Below are 25,108 nucleotides of genomic sequence, written 5' to 3'. Positions count from 1 at the left end.
CAAAGCTGTTAAAGGCTGGACCACAGTTCTAGGCGTCTGGCTGACGCATGCACATTAATATGCTGTGTCAATTCCCCATCTGTCAAAACTTGGGCTAACATATGATTAAATGCAAATTCGTTATTTTATTACGCATGCGTCAGCCAGACGCCTAGAACTGTGGTCCAGCCTTTATCTTATCCATTCATCATTGCCTTAAAATAAACATGCTGGTGGGTACCTATTTAATATAATTAGATTTACAGGTTCAAGATGACGGTTTCAAGTTCAAAATGTAGTAGCACTGTATAGGGGCGTGTGAAGCATCAAAAATTATTCTATTCAAAGCAACGATTCGATCCAAAAGATTTTCAATTCAAATCGATGCAGCATCCATATACATTATTGAATCTGTATCCATACGTTATTGAATCCGTATCCATATACGTTATTGAGTCCGAATCCATATACGTTATTGAAATCAAAATAACGTATATGGATATGGATGCAATAACATTTATGGATGGATACTGACTCAACTGAAGGCAGGTGAGATAACAATCAAACTAATATCATAAAATGGTCTGATCACCAAATACAAATTAGCTTGTCTCTAGCAAAAGCATTCAGTAGTCTCAGCCTAGCCACTGAGGATGCCACTTCAAAGTAAGGGCGAAACGTCTGGCAGTGAATTACAACTGACGACGCGGTTGACGCCGAAAACCATCACCATGGAATTCAATGACAACGGCCGCGAAAGCCTACGCATGAAGATATGTTGAAATACCCCCGCCGCAGCATACCTGCAGACTTAGCGAATTTCCATAACCTCCCAGATCAAATTAAAACTGAAGAAAATATGTTGTTCTTAAAAAGAAAATTAAAATCTTATCTCATTCTCTTGTGTCCTTATTCCCTAGATGATTTTATAAAAACTTAGCTTTAGGTTTTAATGGATTGATAAAAAAACAAAGAATTTGGCATTAGGTTTTATTAGTTAGTAAAGTAGTATTGACATCTAATATGTTTATATGTAAAAATCACAATCTTGTAAACTTTGTTTTAAATGTGACAAATAAACATTTCATTTCAATAACATGGATATGGATTCAAAAACATATATGGACACCGATTTAATAACATATATGGATACTGAATTGAATTGTTATTTTGATCACTAATGAATTAAAACGTGGTTCGATGTATCAAGTAAAATCAAATCAGAATTTTGATGCATTTTTTATGCATGGCACACCCCTGGCGCCGTTCTATTTAAGTTTTAAAAGCATTAAAAATACGGTACGGTAATGTGCATGTTTTAGATACATGGCTTCACAGCCAAATTAAGGCCCTGCCCATAAAACCCTAGGCATAGAGTACTTTATTATACAGTTAAAAAAGTTTATTAAGACACATTTAAAACTTACAAGTGTGTAAAAGTTTAAAATCAGACCACACAAAAAATTATTCATAACAACCAACTCAGACCTAATTTTATATTAGTTCATTTTAAGTGTTGTTTTTAGGCAATATTTTTTTCGCAAAAAGGAGTTATATGGGTTTTAGGCTCAGAGAAAAACAGTAAACATTTCTGATATTAAATTTATCAAGTGAGTAACAGACCACCAATCTAAGAAATAATATATGCTATTTTGATTAGTATAATGTGTGATAATTTTGTTTGCAGGGCTAGGTTATGCCATTTCCTCCGGTTATTACCTCATCTGCCCGAGCAATTTTGTCTCCTTTATTAAGCTTGACAACTATTTGGCTTTTACCATATTGGCAAAAGGAAGTGAGTGACTTTTGACATAAAGAATTATGAGAATCAGTCCATAGAGTCTCTTGAGACAGTCTATTCCTACACCTGAACCAACACAGTATAGTATAAAATAATCGGTACGGTAGAGTCTTGATTATCTGACCTAAAAAACCATCGCAAAGTCAGATAGCACAGGAAATAAAAATAAAACAATATAAACATATTAAAATTTAATAATTCGTCTCAGTTGACAAATATATTAGAGGCTTAAGTTTGTTTTCTTTTGAAACCAAAATTTTTCTGCGCTTTGTCATCATCACAAAAGATTTGAGGAAACAACGACTCCAATGTCATGTTTAGTGTATGTTATTATTTAATTATTTTAGTTAAAATTGTTGACTAACAATTCATGTATTGCATGTGCAAACACATACTAAAGATTTTTTAATCAATTGTTTGTTATAAATTAAAAATAAAGCAATACTTGTCCAATCAGCTACAATACTCTGTTTGCACTGCGTGCAAGACATGAGGTATGCATTTATGAGGAGTTGAAAAACTATGTAGCATGCAGTGAGCTATTGGAGAATACAGTTAACTTTAGTTGTCTAAAGCTTGGCTTGTATCCTTTGAGTACTGATGGAGGGGAGTCATACCACACGTAAGTAAGTACAGTAGATTCTTGATACTCGATAGTCCATGCAAGGGGGGTCGAATAACAAGGTAAGTTGGATAACCAGGCAACACCGACTCTGACCTGCCTTTATGTGGTAAATAAACAAACTCAATTAAAAACATCCCGCATATTAGTTTCACAACAGGAGTAACAACGGCACTAAATGATATTTACCTTTATAATTTTATTTACCACTCCAAATAAATGGACTTTTTCTTTTGGACACCCTCTCAAACAAATTTGTTTTATAACACTAATGGTTGTATAGTTGTAGAAAATATTGCAACGCTTTAAGTTAATTTGTGGTTGCAGTTTTCTAAATCCAGTCTGGATGTTTCCATCATTGCATTGTCCAGCATTAGAACCTGCTGGCAATATCTCACTTTTACGCTGTTGCAAACTAGCTGAGGCTTTAAGTTGACTACTTTTATCAGGATTATCAATATTCTTCCCACATTTTCCTTCATCTGATTTTCCACCCATTTCCTGGAAATCAAAATAAGGTAAAATTTAGTAGCTGTAGTGTTTAATAACAAGTACAATGATGATCGAACTATTATAATTATAGTAAAAATGTAAAATTATCACAAAGGTTAAACAAAAAACTATATTACAGTAGATTGCATGAAAATGGCCAGTTGAGAAAGCTGTTTCCTTTTCTGACCCCCAGTCTGGCAGTTTGACCCCCATAAGAACATAATGTTAACTTAAGTACCTGTATCTCAGAACTGGTACAGTAGAGTCCCGCAAACTCGGCACTCGATAACCCGGCAGTCTGGATAACTCAACCATCACTTGGCTCAGAAAATTAGTGATATTTTGAGTCCGAGTTAAACATGGACTCAACCTAGCTCAAGTAAAATCATTCACAACGCGTACCAAGGATTTTTTGTACTACCGGGTGCGGCAAAAGTCAGTATACCGCTGCAGGCCGGTGAGCGTCATTGTTTATCTCTCGCGCTATTATTATCTCAGTGTTATTCCTTATCTAATCTGACGTTGATTTTGTCTTTGTTTATTCTTTATCGATGAATGTTTGTTTTGTTAGTATGCCACTAGTGACAGTGAAGTTAAGTTGGTGAGTGTAGTGCTTGTATTATTAACTTCTATTATTGGTGTTTTTAATCATGAATCGTAAACTAACTTTAGAGCAACGAGTTTTTCTTTTGAAAAATTGGTGGAAATTCGATCGTGATTATACGGATGTTAGATGTGTTCTTAGAGTTGGAAAACAGTCCCACTTTTGAACAGTTGCGTCGTCGTTCGATTATTTGGCAGCAAGACGGAGCAGCTCCACACTATGGCCTAAATGTTCGAGCATTTTTAAATGATAACTTCGATGAATGGATAGGACGTAGAGGAACTATTGAGTGGCCTGCTAGGTCCCCAGACCTAACTACGTGCGATTTCAGTATGTGGGATTTGTTAAAAGAACACGTGTTTTCGGAGAAACCTCAAAGTTTAGAACATTTAACAGAATTAATAACAAAACATTTTGATGTTTTATTCACACCACAACTATGCAACAAAATCTGTACTGTAAGTCAGTGTTGAAAATGTGCTACAAGTGTATAGACAATGATGGTGGTCACTTTGAGCAGCTTCTCTAACAGGTACATTAAAATTATACTTTTATAGTTATGTTTAATGCTAGGTACAGTTTAACTGCTTTTTCGGTATACTGACTTTTGCCGCACCCTGTATATCTGATGACTTAATACTGACTTGCAATATAATAAAGGAGGTTAAAAAGCTTAAAAATTGTATTGTCCTTATTTTTAACCCTAGTTCCCAATAACCTGGCATTTCACAAACTCGGCACCATTCCAGTCCACATTACGCCGAGTTTGCGGGACTCTACTGTAATAGATAAAGAGTCCTAATTTTTATGAGTGTTATTAAATAGCTTATAAACTAGTTACAGTAGTTACCAACACTGGGTTTTTGTATTTGAGGAAAAATTAAAAAAAAGTTACAATACCTTGTTTAAAAAGATTGATTTTTAATATATACTAGCTGTGTACCCGTTCTACGCACGGGGATCTTATAATATTCAGTTGAAACCTTCTTATATAAAGAACAGCAGTTGGTTTGCATATTTTAAGATATGCTGGCCAAACTATTATACATAGCTTCATTTTATGTTGTTTTTTGTTGTTCCGGATCGGTATGACAATCAATAAAAGGTTAAATTACCTCTGTGTCTGCCGGTCGATCCTATAACGGTAGGCTTACTTTTATTTTTACTATCTGATCTCGTTTGCATGGCTCAATCACGTCCTGGTTGAAGTTCGTTCGCTACGCTCACTCACCTGTATGTTGGAGCTCGTTCGCTGCGCTCACTTTCCTTCAGGTTAGCTCGTTCGCTACGCTCACTTGCCTTCAGGTTAGCTCGTTCGCTACGCTCACTCGCCTCCAGGTTGCAAATTAGCTGTTGTCATAAATGTAAAAGAAATAATAGTGCTAGTGCTGCACCCTGTTGGTAATCCTTGTAACTTTAATGCTATTGAACATCACAGAACAGAACCAACTTGTTTAATTGAAACAGCTGTTAAGATTCAATAATTTCATTTCTCATAAGGTTAACATGGGCTTCCAGAAATTCCACGTCAAAAATCGACAAAAACTTGATTTTCAAGGGTTTACTGTTAAATATCTAACTGTCTCATATTCGATGAAATACGTCTAAAACCATCTCATATATGTATAGTATTTGGAAAATAAGTTTCAGGCGGGACAGTGCTATAGTTATTGAGGAGTAGTTGTAATAAAGTGCGTATTTTAGCGTTACCAAGAGAATGACAGATAGACAGACAGACAGACAGACAGACAGACAGACAGAAATTGAGATAAGGTTTGATTCGGTTTCTCTGACCTATGAAATGTAAAAATAACCAAAAAGTTCATTATTCTAAGCAATGTACAGACAAAACTCTAATTTTATTTATATAGATTTTTTGTTTAAATTTAAATTTTGTAAATTAAATTTTTTTTATTAAATTTTTTTAATTTTTTTTATTTTTTTTTTATTTTAAATTTTGTCTCTTAGTTAAAAGATGTGTACAAATACCTATGTAAAGAACTAGATAACACTATGTCAAATATTGTTCAAAAGATTGAGTGAGTTAGGCCAAGTAGTTTTTGAGTTATGGGTAAGCAAAGATTTCGGCAAATCCAGGAAAAGCCAAAAGGTAACATTTTTTTGTCTCATACCTTGATTTAATGATAAAAAAGTTTTAAGCTCTATTGAAACGATCACATTTTGGGATTGTTCATTACAGTGCAGTACGTTGTCAGTGGTTGTAATAGTTCCAGGCTTCGCAGCAGCGCAGCGCTTAACGTCGTCTTTATCGTTCATAATCTATCAGCCTCAGTAGCTCAGTCGCTTTGGCCAAAGCGAACAGAGAGGGTTAGAAACCCTGCCCGGGGCTCCTAGTACCAAAGGAAGTTGGTGTCAGTGCACAGGCATATGATATCAGCATCCTCGGGATAGGCTCCTGGCACAAGCTGCCAGGAAACCCAAGAAAGGCTCCGGTGTGACAGGCCTATGCCTTTATAATAGGGAGGATCAGATATTTATATGTTATTGTGCACTGACACTAGACACCCGTTTTGCATTTTTAGAACATCAAAAATCAAAACAAAGCCTAGCCTATAGGTGATTATATTTTTTGCGTTATTTCAATAAAAAACCTTGCATTGCACCTTTTTCATATGTTTTATATGTTAACACTAAAAAATTGAGTTGTGTTATATCTATATAGCCTATATAAAATCCAATGCATGGTTGTTTGTTTGTTTTTTTTTTTTTTTGTCCTCGACAGATTGTAATGAAACTTTCAGGCATTATTAAGCATTATTCAAGGATGGTTTTTGTGAAGTTTGGTGCAGATCCGTCAAAAGGGCTTTGCCCCAGTGGCTCTGGAGTTTCCCATGTTAACCTTATGAGTACTCATATTTAAATGGAATTAAAGAATCTTAACAGCGTGTTCAACAAAACAATTTGATTCTGTGATGTTCAATAGCATTAAAAACTTAATAGGTTTACTAACAGGGTGCAGCACTGTTATTTTTTTAAGTTTATGACAATAGCTAATTTGCAACCAAAAGGTGATTGAGCGTAGCGAACGAGCTAACCTGAAGGCAAGTGAGCGCAGCGAACGAGCTCCAACCTAAAGGTGAGAGAGCATAGCGAACGAACTTAAACCAGGACGTGATTGAGCCATGCGAACGAGCTCATCTTGAAAATGAACGAGCATTTAACATAAAACCACATTAGGACAGGACGACATCTGTCGGGCCATGACCAATGTAACGTCGTAATTACGTACGTACGTAATTACGTAATGTAATGTGTGTAATGTCGGGCCATGTTGGCCAGCTAGTATAATTATAAACGGAAGATTCTAAAGATTCAAAATACATAAAAACGTAAAAATACTATTTTTACAATTCAGTCTGCCCTTAAGTTTCTAAATTTCTTTTAGGCTAATGTAACTTTTTTAATGTAACTTCCTAACTTACTCAAGCTGAGGCAGGACATGAGACCTTTCCTATCCAAGATGCAAAATTGGTATTATAAAGCTGTTTGAGCTGCAGAAACTTCAGAGATAACACAGGATCATGAAACTTGGGTCAATACTAAAAGTTTGCAAGTTAGTGATAGGAGATAAGGGCAAATTTTGTCACACTCATGATAGAGAAGGAAGAAAACTGGAACATAAAGAGAAGTTTTATCCACAAGTGATGAAAAATAAAGCAGCTGAGCTAATGGGAAAAGCCATCTGGATATGGAGTTATACAGAAAGATGACCGATCCCTTGAGCAGATATATAAAGGGAAGATAGAGGGGTTGTTTTTAGTGGGCCAACAAAAGGGAGGTTGCGTAAAGCATCCCTTCATGTACTTAGGGTGCAAACCCCTTAAGGCATTTGTTAGCAGATTTGTCCCCTTCCCAAAAAAGTCATGGTATCAATTTTGACATTAAATTGTTAAAAAAACTTCTTTGGAAACCTGTAGACAAATTAGTTTAGTTGTGAAACTTTGCCACGTCGGTATTGGGGTTTAGAAAGCAAAAGTGAATAACCATTGCGAATATTTGCATAGGTAACCATTTTACTTTACCACCAATGATTAAATGGTAAATAATAGTTTCAATAAATAATGGTAAAAAAACTAAGGAAAATATTTAGTTACAGTAATTGATATAAAACTAACTTGTTTTTTTGCAAACCACATCAATGCTCCCTTGTCATAACTACAGAGCAATAAACACTTTTGCTCCTTTTGACTCTTGGCACCCTCAGATTTATAAGCTGGATTAGATATTAAATCTGGGTTTAAAAAAGCTACTCTGTCACCAGTCTGAGGAAAACAGCATGCTAGCTTCCTAGCTAGACCTCTTTCAACAACAGCTTTAAATTTTTTGCCATATTGGTGACTTGGGAGATCTGAAACAAACAAAAATTTATGAACAAACTTAGATTGCATTTAAAAACAGTTGCACAGCTTCACATGCACTTTTTACTTTATGGAAGGATAGATATTGGTTGTGATTAGGGGTTTCAATCCCGGTCCTTCAATCCAATCCCGGGATTTTGGGATTCAAACCGAACCCGGATCATATTATTGTTTATTTTAACTTTTTAGTCATTTTAAATTAGCCTGAAGTCCCCTGGTTGAGTCCTCTCATGTTTTATAATGACCTTACCAGTGTTACACTGCACAATTTTTCCGTTTTCTAAGTAAAAGAATATTACCCAAGGAACTTGTATCAACCGTCTTTCTCATATAGGCTACTGTCTATAAATGTTGATATGTCACTCTAGAATTTAATAAATACATACAAAATAACCACGAGTAACCGGTAAATAACGTCACGCTTCACTTAACACTCAACTTGCCAAGATGCACCTGCTGGAAATTTGACTACTGTACTGGGAAACTAATAGGCTGATATGGAAACTAAATAAATCCAAATATAAAGATAATAAGGGAAGAATCACCAGTTGCAGCGTAAAAATTTTTTGTTGACAGAAATAAAACAATTTAAGAACAAACCATCTACTTATGTAGATTTATTCAACAAAAGTTTCGAGTTTGAGTTTTGAGTGGATATATCCATTTTGGGTCCCCCTGAACCAAGGCCACACTAAAAAAACAGGCCGTAATGCTCATCAAGCATGACGTCACGATAGAAGACGGCTATGACGTATAAGTACTTATTTATTAATTTTCCAATGAAAGATTAAAACAAGCAGCTGATCACAAACGGCAAAAATTACGTCATTGCCGTCTTCTATCGTGACGTCATGCTGGACGAGCATTACGGCCTGTTTTTTTAGTGTGGCCTTGCCTGAACCCAAAAAAGTGGTTTTCGAAGTGATGTCTGTGTGTGTTTGTGTCTGTGTGTTTGGATGTGTACAGAGCTACAGACCACACCTGTAGTCCGATTTTGATGAAATTTGGTATGTAGGTACTAAGCAATGGTATCTCCAGTTTTTCATTTTTTGAAATTTTGATTTTTAATGGGATTTTCCCATAAAAACCCATAAAATTACAGAAAAATTGGATTGTCTCGAAAATGGCCCACGATTTTGATAAAAATTTAGTATGTTGTAGCCCTTTAAACTCTGAACAATATGGTATGACTCCCATTTCTGTAAAAATTACAGTTCAAAAGTTATTGTAAATTATGCTATTTTTGCCATGAAACCCCCCATAAAATAAGAAAAAGTAATATTTTTGAAAGAACCCGGTTTTTATTAAAACGAGGTGTCAGCCCGTCCTACGTACGGGAATTCAGTAGTCAGTTAAAACCGTGTACAAATCAGATCAGCTAGTTTACACATATAAAGACAAAGTATCTTGCAGTTTTAATGTGAAAAATCATCTTGTAAACAAATGTTGTGTGACCAAATATGTTTTTATTCCATCATAGGCCTATACGATATGCATTTTAAATACGATAATTTTACAATAAAACAGCAATTCTGCAATTTTTACGATGTGAAAAGCGTTGAAGTGAGATTTGCAGCCGATTCGCACAGACGCATACTGAGATTATAAGTAGCCTACAGTAGAGAGAGAGTAATAGTCAATTGAGAAGTGTATAGACCTAGTCAACGATACCACCTTCCATCGCATACCGTACTTACCTACCTCTTCCATAATTATTATCACCACAATACAACTACTACAATTTCCAGTAGGTCTGAATAGAAACAACCTAAAATAAAACGATAGTATCCAATAAAATTCACAGTACACGTAATTTAACTTTGGTGTCCTAACATCAAAACTAATCGTCACACCTATCCCTTATATCAATTTCACTGCATTAATTGCTAAATAAATAAGCGTAAACAAAGAAAAGTAAAAACAATAACAGTTTGTTTTGAAACAACTGTTTGGTTCAAATAACATTCATTTGAAAAAAAGAACTGGTCACATGTAGCAGGAATATAAAAAGTAAACACGCTAGTAAAGCTAATGACGTAATTGTCAATGTTTATTATCCGTTATCAGTTCTATCGTTGATAATTACCCACCCTCATTGAATAAATGTGCATCGTAATTCCCCATATTAAATAATTTAAACTACAATATATTCATAGTTGAAATAAATTCTTGTTTGGGGGCGCTGATATAGGCGCCCCCACACGTAACCACAACTGAACCCGATTTCATAAAAGGATGGTTTGTCTAATTGCAGTATCCTAGGTCAATGTTGACGTTCTGTTCAATCTATGTCATCCATCTGTTTATCTTTGTATAAAACCCGGCTGAGGTTGTGGTGGTAATTTAAAATCGTGATTCCTGATTATTCTTGATCTTCTTTTTATGTCATCAATATTTCCGGGCCTAATCCAAACAAAGTTAAAGCAGATAAACATTAATTGTAAACAAAAATCTACCATGAAAAATTAAAACATGTAAACATTGTTATTTTTCTAATCTTTCCTTAAAAGTGGAGCAGTAAAATAATTTGCATTTATCCTTTTTTATTAAGACTCGTGTACAGAGCCTCGATTTGTACTGTGGTTTAATTCATTTTGGTTAAAACTGTCGTTTAAACTGTGTCTAATTATCTCTACTAATCTTACTTACTTCCTATAATCAATGACAAAAATAAAATAACCTCATAGTTCCATAGTTTATATTTAACCAGCTGTTAGTTAAAACAAATTATATTGCTCTAAAACAAATCGAAGATTACAAAGATTGCTTTAAAAAAATAATTTGAACATCCTAGTATTTTACTATGTATAATTTAATTAATCTGTCATCCTCTTACAGAAGAATTGAACGTATCAATGATTTGCATTACACATAATATAAATAAGTCAACCCTAAGTATGTCTTTACATTTTTATCCAAATGCTGAATTTGTGACACAAAAGCTGAATGTTTACAGCTGTTATGTTAAGCAAATTATTTTATGCCAAAAGCTAGTTTAGAATCTTAGCGTCGGCTGCTAGACTTTTTAAAAATTAAAACTTAATTTCTAAAAATCTTGGACCATAAACTTAATGTATGGCTTCGACATTCCCTAGTTCTCAAAATTATCTTTCTTTCAACACAAAAATCATTAAAATCCGTCGAGTGGTTGATTCAGAATCGTGAAATAAAAAAACACAGTTTCGTTTTAATATTATAGATTAGTATGTGATAATCCTTATAATTCCTAACAACATAGTGCAACCCCCCATTGCTAAACAAATTATGGTTCAAAAGTTATTGTAACTTATGTTATTTTCACATAAAACCCCATTAAAAAAACGGAAAAATGGACTATTTGAAAAAAAAAGATTCTTCTGTTATGGTCCTTATAATTCTAAACAAAATAGTGCATCCGTTCATTCCTAAAATTACTGTTCAAAAGTGAATGAAACTTTTGTGATTTTACCTGTTAAATATCATAGTTACTCTCATCGCTTATCCATGATAAAGGTTGTTGACAAGCTAATGGGAGAAAGTATGTGTCAGATTGCTGATACCGTTTATTTACTTGCAGATGTAATATTGTTTGTTCATCTTGGTTTAAATGAGAGTCAAATAAATCAAGAAATATTTGTTTACTTCAAGACAGATTTGCTAACAAAATCTTAACGACTCATAATAAATTTGCATTACAAAGCCTTGATGGATTTAAGTCTCTTAAAATCTAACGACTCTGGAACACTTAGGAACTTATTCTATGTTATTGACAAACACATCAGGTGTCTACAAAACTTAGGCGAAGATACCAACTCAAATTTATTTTTTTTTCTGACTATAAGGAAACTTCCTCTGGATATAGTTAAAAAAGTAGAAGAAAACAACATAGATAATACTCTTGATGCCACTAAATTATGTAGCTTAGTCAGAAATATAATCGTAGCTAGAGAAGTCACAATTGTTATTAGGTTTGGGATCAACAAAAACTTTCCTCCATCAGAAAAAATGGCATTGTATTTAGATTTCAGAAATAAAAAGCTTTTGTAATAATCTTGTATGGTTTTTATACAGTTAACCGATCAAATCAGGGAGTCCACTCTGCCCCACCCTGTAGTAACTGGGTAGAGAATATCAATAAACATTCAAAATCTGCAAATGCATGTTTAGTAATTAAAATATTTAACACTTTTAAGACAATTGACGATCATGCACTGTCACACTTCTTAGGTCGTGTAAGGAATAATTGCATTTAATTTATATTTAGACCTGTTTTACGAAAGCTTTGGTTTTCACAATACACCTTTATTTGTCAATATCATACAGCTGTTCACTGAAACATATATGTTTTTTTTAAGTCAGAATATTCAATACTAAAAACAGAATTACTATATACACAAATCAGATCAAACGTTAAAATACATTTTTTATAGTAAACAAAACAAAATGCATGGCAAGAAATAGTATATTGATCAATACGAAGCAACTGTTTCATGAAGAACTGTCTCTAGCTTCATTTAAATGGTTTCAACTAACAGCTGTAGGAATGTTATCATTATTTATTGCCTTCTCTGCACAAATGTAAACAATCTGCAAAAATGTAAACAAAATAAATGTTGAATATTTAAGGTTTTCAGAATTTTTCACCGAAACAAATATTATACTTTAACATAATATATAAGGTACCAAATAGAAACTCTCCTGGTTATTTTGGTGGTGGAACCACACTGATCGGTAAAAGAATCACAGAGAAATTGGTGAACATACATAGAAAAAAAAAAAACATCGCCACAAACAAATTGAGAACCTCCTCCTTTTGTTGGTAGTTTCTCACTAGAACGATCAATGCCAGAAGTACAAAACTGTAGAAAAAAGAAAAGAAAGGTCTCTGTTTTATTTGCTTGAAGAGTGGCCACAACTTTAAGGATTGTAAGGTAAGCAAACTATGTGTATATTGCAAACAAAGGAAGAATCATCATAGAAGTCTTTGTCCCAAAAGGTTTTCACAGTCTCTTAACCCTACCCGGACGGGTGACGGATATATCCGCCTAAGTCTTTGGCGATAAAGGACGGGTGGCGGATATATCCGCTTATGGTTTTTGATGTTCCGGACGGGAATCGGATATATCCGCCTTCTCTTCAGACAGACTGGCAGGTGCTTGAGCAGTAACCAGATGTTTCGCGGTACCAAGGCGCCACTTTCCTGCTCTCTCCATAGCTGCGCTCTCTCCCGCACTCCCTTCTCTCTCCCGCGCCTACCCCTCTTCCACGCCTTGCCTTCTCCCGCACACCCCCACCTCTCCTATTCAATTCAATTCAATTCAAAGATACTTTATTCACATATATACAAAAGTATACATGAATGGCGTTTAGAACAATACATAATACATTATATCGCCTAGTAACTAAATAGAAAAGTGATACATTATGCATATCGACCTTTCTATTCCTTAGAAGAATACCATCAACAGGTCTTTGACTAAACAACACCTCAACCACACATTTAGAAAAAATTGTAAATTGACGCTACTACTATTCTTAATGAATGTGTAAATAAAGATTATTTGTCTATTGTCTATTTAAAATAAATATTTATTTAAATGACCTTAAACAATAAAAAAATCCTCAAAACTGTATAGCGCTTTGGCCACAAGAAATCTTTTTAGTTTCCTTTCAAAACATTTCAAACTCTTTTCGGATTTTATGATTTCAGGAAGGTAGTTATAATATTTTATCCCAGAAACAGTTGGATTTTTGTTTGAAATAGCTTTTTTTGAAATATTAATATAACCTACGCTCCCCCCTTGACATTTCATGCTCAACACTACGTTTTCTTTATTTATTGTTTACATATTGTTATTTATTTATTGCCTAACGTTGTCATGGTCATATCTTCAAAGACGGGTGGCGGTTATCCGCTGTTTTCTACTCATCCGCGGACGGGTAGCGGTTATATCTGCATAATTAAAAACGAGCAAAAAATTATTTTGACAGTATGAAGTGTTCCATTGTGTTTATTTTATGTATACTTGTATAACAAAACACAAATAAGAAAAATAGTCTCAAATCTTTCCCACGAGAACAGTCGTTACAGTACCGCCCACTTCCTGCCGATCTAGTCCGGTTAAACCAATCTGCTGATAAACATTGTCCGGTTAAAGAGATGTCATTTCCATCGAGTGTAGTCCGTCCGGTTAAACCGATGTCCGGCTAAAAGGTGTCCGGATAAGAGGGAGTCTACTGTAGTTTCCAAATCGGCTCTTTCAATGATTACTAAGAAATGCAGAACAGTGTTAATTGAGTTTTCCTATTAGTATAGGGTATCAATTTATCCAGGCTTTCTAGCTTTTTTCCATTGTAATATTTATGCCAACCCAAATTCAAATAGTAAATATTTCATTTCTACCAAGTTAGTAAACGTTTGTACCAAACTGTTAAATTAGCAAACTTATTGACTGTTTACAATTAACATATGTTCTTCTTCTCACTTTTAATTTCTGACAACAGCTGGAGTTTTATAATAATTGTTGTTTCCCATGTTAATCTTATGGAGAAATATGAAACTTAAAGGGCCCAGGGCCTCACTCTCTAATTATTTCCCTAAAAAGAAAGTTTCCTGGACAACTTCACGTTACGCTCTTTCCAACGACACCAAAAACATGTCAATCGGGTCAGTAGTTTCGGAGGAGTAATTGTCACAAAAAACCTGCTTGCGTATTAAATAAGTACTAGTTAACCGCCCGTGCTCCGCCACGGGAATATTGTCAGCAATAAAAGATATAATAACTAACAAATACTGTTTATCTTTGTTCATTTAGGGGCAGCTTAATTTTTTACATGAAATAGAACTAACTGATAGTTGGCCTGTATTAACTACTTTATGTTAATCAAACCGATATATTAGTTTAAGCAAATGCATGTTTTACATTAATTCAATTTTCATTTGAAAAATAAATATTATACAAACTGTGCAATGCTATAACCTGATAACCTACTTTTGCTATGGTGATAATTTGTTCATGTATATTCCTATATTCGTAGTTTTTTTGTTGATTACATTTGTTGTACGGAAAAAAGATAGATACTTACATGTAAATAACGCATCATCAGCAGTTGGTCGCATTTCACGAATCTTTTACCCATTCCGTGAGTAACAGCTGTGTTTATGTCGTATATATAAAGTTGGGCATACTTTGGTTTAATGTTAGAGGGTATTAACGGTCCAACCCGATGGTAAAAGCAGTCCCGGATCTTAAAATTATGTACTACCAGAAAGATGTTGATTCAAGTGAGACTTAGAACTCGCCATTTCAAATGCAGAGTTGTATGATCTAATATTATTCAAATAGCTTTTTTTGTTTTTTTTTATCCTTAATACTTTATTTATAGTCGCTGTAGCCCCGTTGATAAGATTTTCCATGAACTCAAAATGTTGATAAGGAGCTAATTTTATCTTTCCCTTGTGACAACATAAGCAGAATGTATTTGTGTCCATGTTTGTCTGTTCTGACTCGTATTACAAATCCAATTTAACGACCCCAATTCAAAAGAGTCAGTGTTTTTTTTTTTTTTTTTTTTTTTTGTAGGGACTTCTAGAGCATTTAACACCATCACTGCTCTTTACTTTTTTAGTTTGATGGTTCTCTTGTGTTTTTTCGTTCTGTATGTCTCTTTACGCCCGATTAATGATTAGGCCTACTTTTTCTTTTTTCTTTTTTTGTACCTTTCACACTGTGGGGTTAATGATAAAGTTTTATAACGCTGTAATGACCCCGAGTCAACATTGCCATAAAACATCAATTAGCATACTTCTTTGCCGGAACCGAAATCGTGAGTCACAGTTTCTCAAGCAACTTCCCTGTGTACTCGAAAAAAAATTGTTAGGGTATAGTTCACTGATAAATTGTAGTTCCACGTATCCCAGCTTACTCGCAATCTCGATAAGGTAAAATTTGGTACTGCTGAACGTCAAACACTGATCTTGAGTAAGATTCATCACCTACGACAAAATGTTTGTATGTTTCCCACTCATCAGCAATCATCTGTACAACTTGCAAGCGGATTTCCCTATGATTGCTCTGGTGGCTATAGAGAATAAATTATATTGATCAAAACAATAAGTTTCCGTCCCCTACTATGGGTATTATTTCTATTTCGCATTCCATACTCAAACTTAAAAACTGAATTACCACTTCCCTTCAGATCACTTCACAGGAAAACTAAAACCTTTCAAAAATACAAAATGTTCACCAAAACATACAAATAATGTTCAAATACATTTATAAATAATACATTGTGGTATAAAAAGAACAAATAAACTTTTCCTTGATCAAAATCGTTGTGTTTATAAACAGGAACTCTTTTATAGATTAATAATAACATACTCAAAGTAAGGTTATAAAAATAATAACAAAAGTCTGACAAACATTAAACAGCTGACAAATAATTTATAAACTGTGTATTATATTCTTCAATAAGAATTGTATTGACTTGACCTTTGAAGGGCTGCAGGTCGTAGCCCTTAGAAAAAACGTAAATTCTAAAGAAGTTCGGCAAATCTACACACTATCCTCTTTAATTTGAGACATAAATCTTGTAGATCGGTCCAGTAATGACTGAGAAAACAGACTTACAACTGTGTACTAAATATATAGATAGATTAAATTGTCCAATTGAAATTGATCACAACTTATACCATATTTCACATCGTCCTATAAGTAAACAGTATATGTTTCAAGTGTTATTGCACGTATTCTAATTTATTTTCCGTAAGTAAAACTACTTAAATTTACAAAAAAAATATAAACATAGGTTTTGCAATCCCGTTTATCCCGGGATTAAGAGACGCCAATCCCGGGATTTTATAGGTATTAAAAACTAATCGGGATTCAGGGATTGAGACCCCTAGTTGTGATTTGAAGGGCAAAGAGGAGTGGCAGTATTCAGGGGATGCTCACCCTAAATATTGATACTTATATATTTTAAAATGACACATTTTTAGGGTACATGATAGTTTTGTTGAAAAATCATGTTAATGCAGGGCAACCAAATGTTAAATATTATAAATGGTAGCTAATATTCTTAACTTGTATCAAGAAAAAATATGCCATAATTTGGAAATAACAAACTATTGTCGGGACCACGTAAGTTTGCGGTTGAGGGAGGAGCCTAATTACCATATGGTTTTGAATGACCCAATGAGAACCGTGCGGTGTTGCCAAATCTAATAATACCAGCTGATTTGAAAATATTGCTTAGTATATTTTAATTAGTGTTGTCAACTGGCGATGTGGAAACGTCGCACTAGCCTTGTCTTGTGATTGGCTGCCACCAACTGCAAACTTACGTGGTCCCGACAATATATATGTAGCCTATTGAAGATGTGATATAATAAAAACAGCAAAAACATAATAAATATTTATAGTAGAGAGCAATTTGAAAACTACGTGTTTAAAGTTTATTTAATAGCCTACATGCATAAAAACTTACATTCTTTAACCAGTAACACATAGCGTTGTAGTTCAGCCGAATATGATAGTACCTTGACAATCTTCCCCTGAAATGTAAAAGAGAATGTTTAAAACCATAAATGATCAAATAACACGTTTCCTACTAATTGCAATAACCCAGAATGTGAGAATTTGGTATCTAGTAAAGTGGTTTCACAATACATATAACACTCAAAAATCATGAATATCTCCTGCAAACACAGGGACATCATCTATACCCACAATAAAGGCCAATTATTACATTTTTTCTAAACAATTGTCGCTACGGGTGTGCATGGAACCATGTGTAGAGCGGACGACGTATGTACCTTTTAACCGAGACCTTAAATCCTTCATGGCTCAATAAATTACCTACAAAGGCTACAAATTTGTATAAATCGGTTCAAAAACGCTTAGGTTGGATAAGCTATGACAGTTTGGATCCCTTAAGAATAATCAGGAAACAGGGATTAAACACAATAATTATCGAGGCCAATCCATCCCTGAACTTGACAATAAAATGACTCTACTTTTGATATCATTTAGGATAATGTTTAATTTAAGTAATAGGTACATAACTGAAAACAAGATTGATTTCTGTAAACAAGTCCAGACTTAATCAGTAGCCTATTAAATAAATTAAGGTTTTCAAATTTTCCAAATTTTATCAGCCCTCCTGGTGTCAGTCATTTTTTGTTGCCAGTTTTCTGCTGTTTACAGTGATATAGATCCAGTCAGCTGATCAAGAAGTTATTATTAGATCCAGTTGAAACCGGACTAACATTGACTGAGTTAACAGACAATATGTAACCGTCTGCACTACCATTGATGCATTGACACTTGACACCACAGAGCGTATCATTACCATAGATGCAGTGCCGGATTTAGGGTACTTGCGACCCTAGGCCAAATTACTTGAGCGGCCTTCCCTCTGTGGTGGAAATTCTTTGCAATAGCGGAAGTAATCGTGAATATCTCCTATCCATCATCATCGACACCCGTGATTGTGGATGAAATCGTGGACATCTCTCCTAAACCAAGTCAGATCCATTATAGATATCCGTGACCGCGGCAAAATCGTAAACATCCCCTGCGGGCTGCAACAAAGGAACATAATTCTCGACACTCGCGACCGCGGCGAAATCATATACCGTGAGCAGTGACCTTGAGGACATCATCACCGTCAGCCCCGACTGTGGCAAAATCGAAACATCTCCCGCGAAGCAGCAATCATGGGGACATAATCATCGACACTTGCGATCGCGGCAAAGTCGTGTTAAAAACATCTCCCGTGGACTGCGATCATGAGGTTATCATAATTGTCACCCGTGGCCGTGCCAAAATCGTAAACATCTCCCGTGAGCCGCAATCACGGGGACATCATCATCGACACTCGTGACAGCGGCTAATTCTTGAACGTCTCCGGCGGCCTGCGTTCATGAGGACACATCACCGTCACCCGCGGCCGCATCGTGAACGTTTCCACAGGCCGCAATCACGGTCACATCATCACCGACACCCACGGCAAAATCGTGAACATCTCCCTTGGTCCGTGGAGACATCATTATGGTCACCTGAGATCGTGGAAAACTGGTGGTTAAAAAATATTATTTTTATCTCAAAAATGTGTTTCTTGATCCTCTGCAGCCCCCTTTTGCTTGGGGCCCTAGGCCGCAGCCTAATCGGCCTAGTGGTAAATCCAGCACTGCATAGATGTTTGGCACTGGGAGGGTTAAAATAATATCCTTAACAAGCAAACTAACTTAAGTTTCGGGTACAGTTTCGCAGAGAACCTGCAATAAATTATCGGTTTACATATCAATATATCGATTTTGATTGGGTTCAATATAACCATTTTGTAGCCTACAATATGGTTTTTTTAGGCCCTAAACATCTAAATGAGTTAGGATTGGCTGTTTATGTGTTTATTAATGTTTAATATATATGAAACTAAGTTATCAATATAGGTACCTAATTTCTGCATATGGTTAGAGCATTTATAGTTTCTTCCTTTTCAGCCGTCCAAATTTATAATAAAACGATAGGCCTAGTTTATATAGAATAACTTCCCGCCACTGTTGGTACGATATTAAATATTTGCATGGCAGACAAAACCGCAGCGTGTGTTCCCGGCTTTAGGATAAAATAAAGAACTTTATAAAAAGTTTTTAGCAAATTTCTCTATAGGCCTATGAAAGTTGCTATTAGCGTCTGTGGCACGGTGAGACCTAGGCCTGGGACCGATTTACCTTTTAATTTTTATGCCTCCAGAAGCTAAAAAGACTGTTCAAATTGTATATAGGGCGTGTGTGTCTATAATGCAATAACTCAAGGAATTTTGGTCTGATTTTTATTAAATTTGATTTAAGAATTATGGCGGGATAAACTTGAATGAGTTTGCAAACCAGCATGATTGGACCATGGAAACAGGGTATTATGAAGAAATTTTGGAAAAATGTTACTCACAAAACCTAAAATTTCTCAACTTCTCGTTAAGTAAACTATTTTGAAGAGCTTAAAAAGTAAAATAACTTTATTTCACCCTGTAGCCTACTTTAACACTTGGTCAAAAACACTTTTTACCTTCCTCATAGCAGCAAACATAGTAAGTTAACTTACTTGTTAGATGTAATGCTATTTAATGCTATTTTCTTGTTTATAGCTATAGATTTTAGTGTATATTCAATTTAAGTTAAGGCAAATGGAAATTTGTTCAGTCTGCAGGTTTGCTGCGGCAGGGGTATTAAATAGGCTATCATATATGGTAAAATTAAATTTAATGGGAAATTTAATTATAAAAATTGTAATACAAACTGAATTATAATTGATATACTATATTTTAATTGATCCCACAATTTATCACAGTCTTAGTGGAACTGTAACTGTAAGTTACTAAAGTTTAAGTTAACTGAGCCAGGGCCTAGGCCTAGCTACTTATTTTAGATTTAAGAATATGATGGGAAATAAAAATGTAAATTTAGGCTACTGTAGAAATTAAACACGTACAACATTTTATGTTTTGAGGATCATCATTCCATTAAAAACTTACCGTAGGCTATTGCATTTCTGGATTCTGGATGAAAAACTGTAAGTTAGTAGCCTACTCATACAACAAATTACCTAATACTTGTACCTACTCTTAAACAAGTGCGTGTACGGGCATTCTTTTTTTATGTCCGAGGATATTTGATTTTTTTGTTAAAAAAGTGGTACCGTATTTGGACACGAAAAATCGATTGAAGTTGTTCACAAGGCGGGGAAAATCAAAAATTTTCCGTCCTATAGGCTACAGCCCTTGAGAGTGCCCAATCCCATGTTATGGTCAATAGGCCTGCCTTTTTTGTATATGTAGCCTAGTTAACAAAAATAGTTGTAACATGTATTTTTTATTGTTATAGCTTGATTTTCACTTGTAAACAAAAAAAAAACTGTATTGCTTGGTTTGGACTGAACGTTTTTAAGAATAGTTGTATTTAGTTTGGTTTATTTGGCACCTAAGTTATCAGTGTTTAATTGTTTTCAAGGTTAACTTTCAAGGAATGAAACACGGAAGACCTACAAAGCGAAAATGAAACAGAATCTGCAAGGGAGAGAATCTACAATCAATCGTCAGGACACAAATTTTACCACTTTGTCTACATCCGACCCAGTTCCAACTAGGGCCTAACTTAGCTCAAATACATATTATCAAATGTCTCAGGACCAAGTCGCACATCGAAAAATTTAAGTGGAGAAATATATAAATTCAGATCTTATGGCCGAGCAATATGATAAACAGGCTGATCATCTTAAACAGGAGCGTCGATGAATCGCTTGATCGACGTTTGACATTGACCAAAGACTGTTCTCACCAGGTATTTTTTTAAGTTAATTGCTGAAACAATATACTTATTTACTTAATAGCTTAAACCATCCAATTTTTACCCCATAAAACCCTGTTTCTTAACTCCCTGATCAGTTTGGTTCACCAATTTTGTTCAAATGAAAGAGCAAGTTTGGTTAAACCTACCCATTAGTACAAAATTTCATCATAAATGGATCACTTTTAGGCCTATTTATGTTATCTTTCTAACAGACACATACACCTAAAAATGAACTTTGAATAAGTGTTGGCCTCAGGTGGCATAAAAAAAAGTAATTTGAATGTGGGGCTTAGAATATCACCAATGATGAAAGCTTCTCCCCAAGCTTAACTTATAGGTGCTTGCCTAAGGGATGTTAGCTAAATCCTACCTGTTGAATTAAACAGTAAGAATAGACCTATGACAGTAATAAACTTATAACTTAGCATGTAGAGACTACTGTACTTATGGTTTCATATCAAATCATTCCAATCGATTGCAGTCCAATCATAAATATATCACTAAGATCAAGATCACATGGAAAATGGATCAATCTAATGGTAACTTAGGCCATTGGTGTGAACCTGGCAATAACTCCAGCAAAAAGAAGTGTGCGCGCCCGATAAAATCAATTGCTTCCCGCTCTCCAGTTCGCGGGCCCCCTCAGCTCCTGAGCCCCCTTGCGGGCCTTTCTGTTACGCCACTGCTGGTGACACTATCGGTTATATGTTACTTGGCTGTATTTTTCCCCAAAATGGCCAGCAATAGATTTTTTGGGCGTGAGCACTACTTATTGCTGACTTAACCCCCCCCCCCCCCCCCCGCCCCCAACTAACCACCCAGGTACATGATATTGATACTGTCATGTCCGTAAAAGTGTCCTCTATCTTGTGGCATTATTGGTAATATGTTATGTGCCCGGATTTTTCCGCAAGACGGCCAGCAATAGATTTCTTCAGGCACGCGTACTACTTTTTGCAGACTTTACCCCCCCCCTAAATTACCCCCCAGGTACATGATATTGATACTGTCGTGTCCGTAAAAGTGTCCTCTATCTGGTGACATTATCGGTAATATGTTATGCAGCCGTATTTTTCCGCTAAACGGCCAGCAATAGATTTTATCGACTTATTGCTGACTTAACCCCCCCTAACTTCCCTCCCCCCCCCCCCCCCCAGGTACATGATATTGAGACTGACGTGTCTGTTATAGTGTCCTCTATCTGGTGACATCATCAGTAATAGGACCTATGGTACGCGGCCGTATTTTCCCGCAAAACGGCCAGCAATAGATTTTATCGGGTGCGCGCACTACTTATTGCTGGAGTTATTGCCAGGTTCACACAAGTAATTAGGCCTAGCCTATTTAACAAGTATGACTAAAATTAGTTGTGCAACAAAGTCTTTCCAAATTGCATTTCATCAAAATTTCAGAAAAGTTTGATTGCTTAAAAGGTTAGCATTAGTGGTTTTATGATAAACTTCAGTGTTCTACTCTAACTGTATAGAGGCACCTACCACAACTAGGCCTATGCCTAGTGAAGTTTTCTGATAATCAGCCACATGTTCCTCAAAGGTAGTGTGCATCGTATCTTGGTGTTCATTTAGAATTTTGTGACAAAAAGTTTCAATTGTGGGATCCTCACAATGAATAAGTGTGAGCGGCATTCTTGATTTCAATTAAGAAACTGAACTGAACCAGTGACATCCATCTTAACCTAAATCATGATAACATTACTGTATTGCATCAATTTGAACTCACCGATAAAATCAAAAAGAAATTCAGCTATTGAAGAAACACATCAAAACAAATAAATATTGCAATACCAAAGATGAAATACTTTTAAAATTATGTCCAAAGTTACAAGGAAGTTGGTAAACAATCTGAAACTGAAAGCAGCGAAGAAAGCTGCAGGTTGCAGAGTGCAAATGCAAATAGATGCAAAAGCAGAAGCGAAGCGAAGCCGCGAAGCAGACTAGCGTCTAGATACTCAGAGCAACAGTCGGGGCTGCACAATTTTTATTTCAGCTGCAGTTTTTTAATACGGACAAAATGAGAGTTTAAAATTATAAATAAATAAAATTTTATAAAACTAAAAAAATATAAAATTATTTTTTTAATTATAAAATTAAACTGACACAACCTAACCTAACTAACCAAACTGCCTGATACGAAGTGACTAGACTATTCGCACGTCAAAATGCTCCACTTCCCGTTCCCGTTCCAGCTCCAGTTCCAGTATTACATAATGCAAAGGGAACTTTCAGAACAGAATGTCCAGTTCCAGTAGTGGTTCCAGTTACTGTCACCATCACTGTCACTGAAGCCATTTATTTTTAATGACTAACACTGTGATCTTGAAGACTTGAAGCATAAGAAGAATTTATTTCAAAAAATGATTACGAGGAAGTTATGGATTGAACGTTCAAGAACAATCGATGAAGCCAGAAAGAAAGTTATTAAAACACATCACAGGCCTAAATGATAATTTGAAATAATAAAGTTATGAATTGACCTACAGATCCATAGCCTACACAGTGGTATATAGGCAGTACAGTAGTAGACTGTATGAAACCCCATTTGATTAAGCTGGCGACAAACAGCTGTTTTCTGGACTAAAATCCTTGCATGTGAAGTTCGTCAAAATAGTGTAGTGTGGCATAAAAAATAATTATATATCTATTCTAAGACTAGTAAAATTTGGTTTAAGCTCTTTCTAGATTCAAGAAAAGACAATAACAAATACAATTTAATTAATCCAGAATCATGTGTTTCAATTGGTGAGTCGGTGGCTCAGTTGGTAGCGTCACGGACTTTGGGCCCAAGGCAGAAGTGTCGTGGGTTCGGATCCTGGTCACTGCCACAAACTTTTATCAGTACAGTTCACCTTTGTACAGTACCGACTCACCTCTTGCTTTGCTGGATACGTTCCACGCACAGATCTGTAGTCTATGTGGACGGGCAAATGCAAGGTTAAAAGAGGCCGCCAACCTCTTTAAAAAAAAATTCTTGAAGTTAACGTAAACAAATAGCCTATCGAAAACCTTAATTAAATTATCACAGTACTGTATGTCAATTTCTTCCAATGAATAAATGACCCAGGCATAACTATTTGGGAGAGCCAAAATATTATCACAAGCTTTCATGTTTTTGTTCATGTTGTAAAAATAGCAAAATCATTATAAATACTGTTTTTTTTTATGAATCAAGTACGGTATATATTATAATAAACAAACCTAAAAAAACCATCAATAGGGCCTCAAGGCAATGAGACTATTTGAGAATGAGTTCATAATGAAAGGTAAAAACAAACTCAAATTGCAGATACAATTTAATAAGCCAACCATAATCCTTTGACAGCAGTTGGCATGGAGTTGTTCTCACTGTCAAACATGATACGAGTCAGAAAGTGGAAATCTTCATAAAAGTTTCTATATATTTTATAGCAATTATAAAATGATTTATTAATCAAGATAAAATGTCAAACGGGATTTTGATTGCATAATTACCCCAGTAATAAATTAAGGAGGTCGTAAAAATTATCTGATTAATCTTTTATGTGCTTTTAACCAACCACTGGCTTGAATCCCCCCCAAAATCATAAAATTCCCCCCAAATAAATTTCTGATGTCGCATTTTGCGGCATCAAACCCCCCTGTGGGCACCCCTGGCCAGATCCCATCCATTTTGGCCAATATGAGGTACTGTACTACCGTTAGGCCTAATCTATCTATACTATAAATATACAGTAGTATACAGTAGTACACTTCTCATGAAACATTAATCTATCTATACTTTGTATCTCAGAACATTGGCTTCAATCAGGTGAGGTTAGCTTTTCTTGTCCTAGTAATTATGTATTAGGTAACGCTTTTTGCAGATCAAATAAAATCAGAGGAGGTACCCTTATTTTTGTAAGGAATGA

At 35.2% G+C, this 25,108-nt stretch overlaps 1 protein-coding gene across 1 annotated transcript in view; it reads right to left on the bottom strand.

The window, feature by feature from the left end:
- LOC128986304 (uncharacterized) overlaps window positions 1–22,935 on the bottom strand; it is a 68,177-nt gene extending 45,242 nt beyond the window's left edge. The window contains exons 1-4 of the mRNA XM_054406602.1: window positions 22,701–22,935; window positions 17,343–17,409; window positions 7,635–7,867; window positions 2,592–2,903 (exon numbers count right to left, since the gene is read on the bottom strand). Coding sequence (XP_054262577.1) covers window positions 2,592–2,903; window positions 7,635–7,867; window positions 17,343–17,409; window positions 22,701–22,850 — 762 coding nt within the window. The 5' untranslated portion in view covers window positions 22,851–22,935. The remainder of the gene's footprint in view (window positions 1–2,591; window positions 2,904–7,634; window positions 7,868–17,342; window positions 17,410–22,700) is intronic.
- Window positions 22,936–25,108: the final 2,173 nt, after the last annotated feature.

Source organism: Macrosteles quadrilineatus, unplaced genomic scaffold (assembly GCF_028750875.1).
Source record: "Macrosteles quadrilineatus isolate MER2022 unplaced genomic scaffold, UCM_ALF_1.0 Scaffold_1__1_contigs__length_201487025, whole genome shotgun sequence".
Classification (NCBI taxonomy): domain Eukaryota; kingdom Metazoa; phylum Arthropoda; class Insecta; order Hemiptera; family Cicadellidae; genus Macrosteles; species Macrosteles quadrilineatus.
Note: the sequence above shows the minus strand (reverse complement) of the source record. Positions and strands in the feature narration are given on the sequence as shown.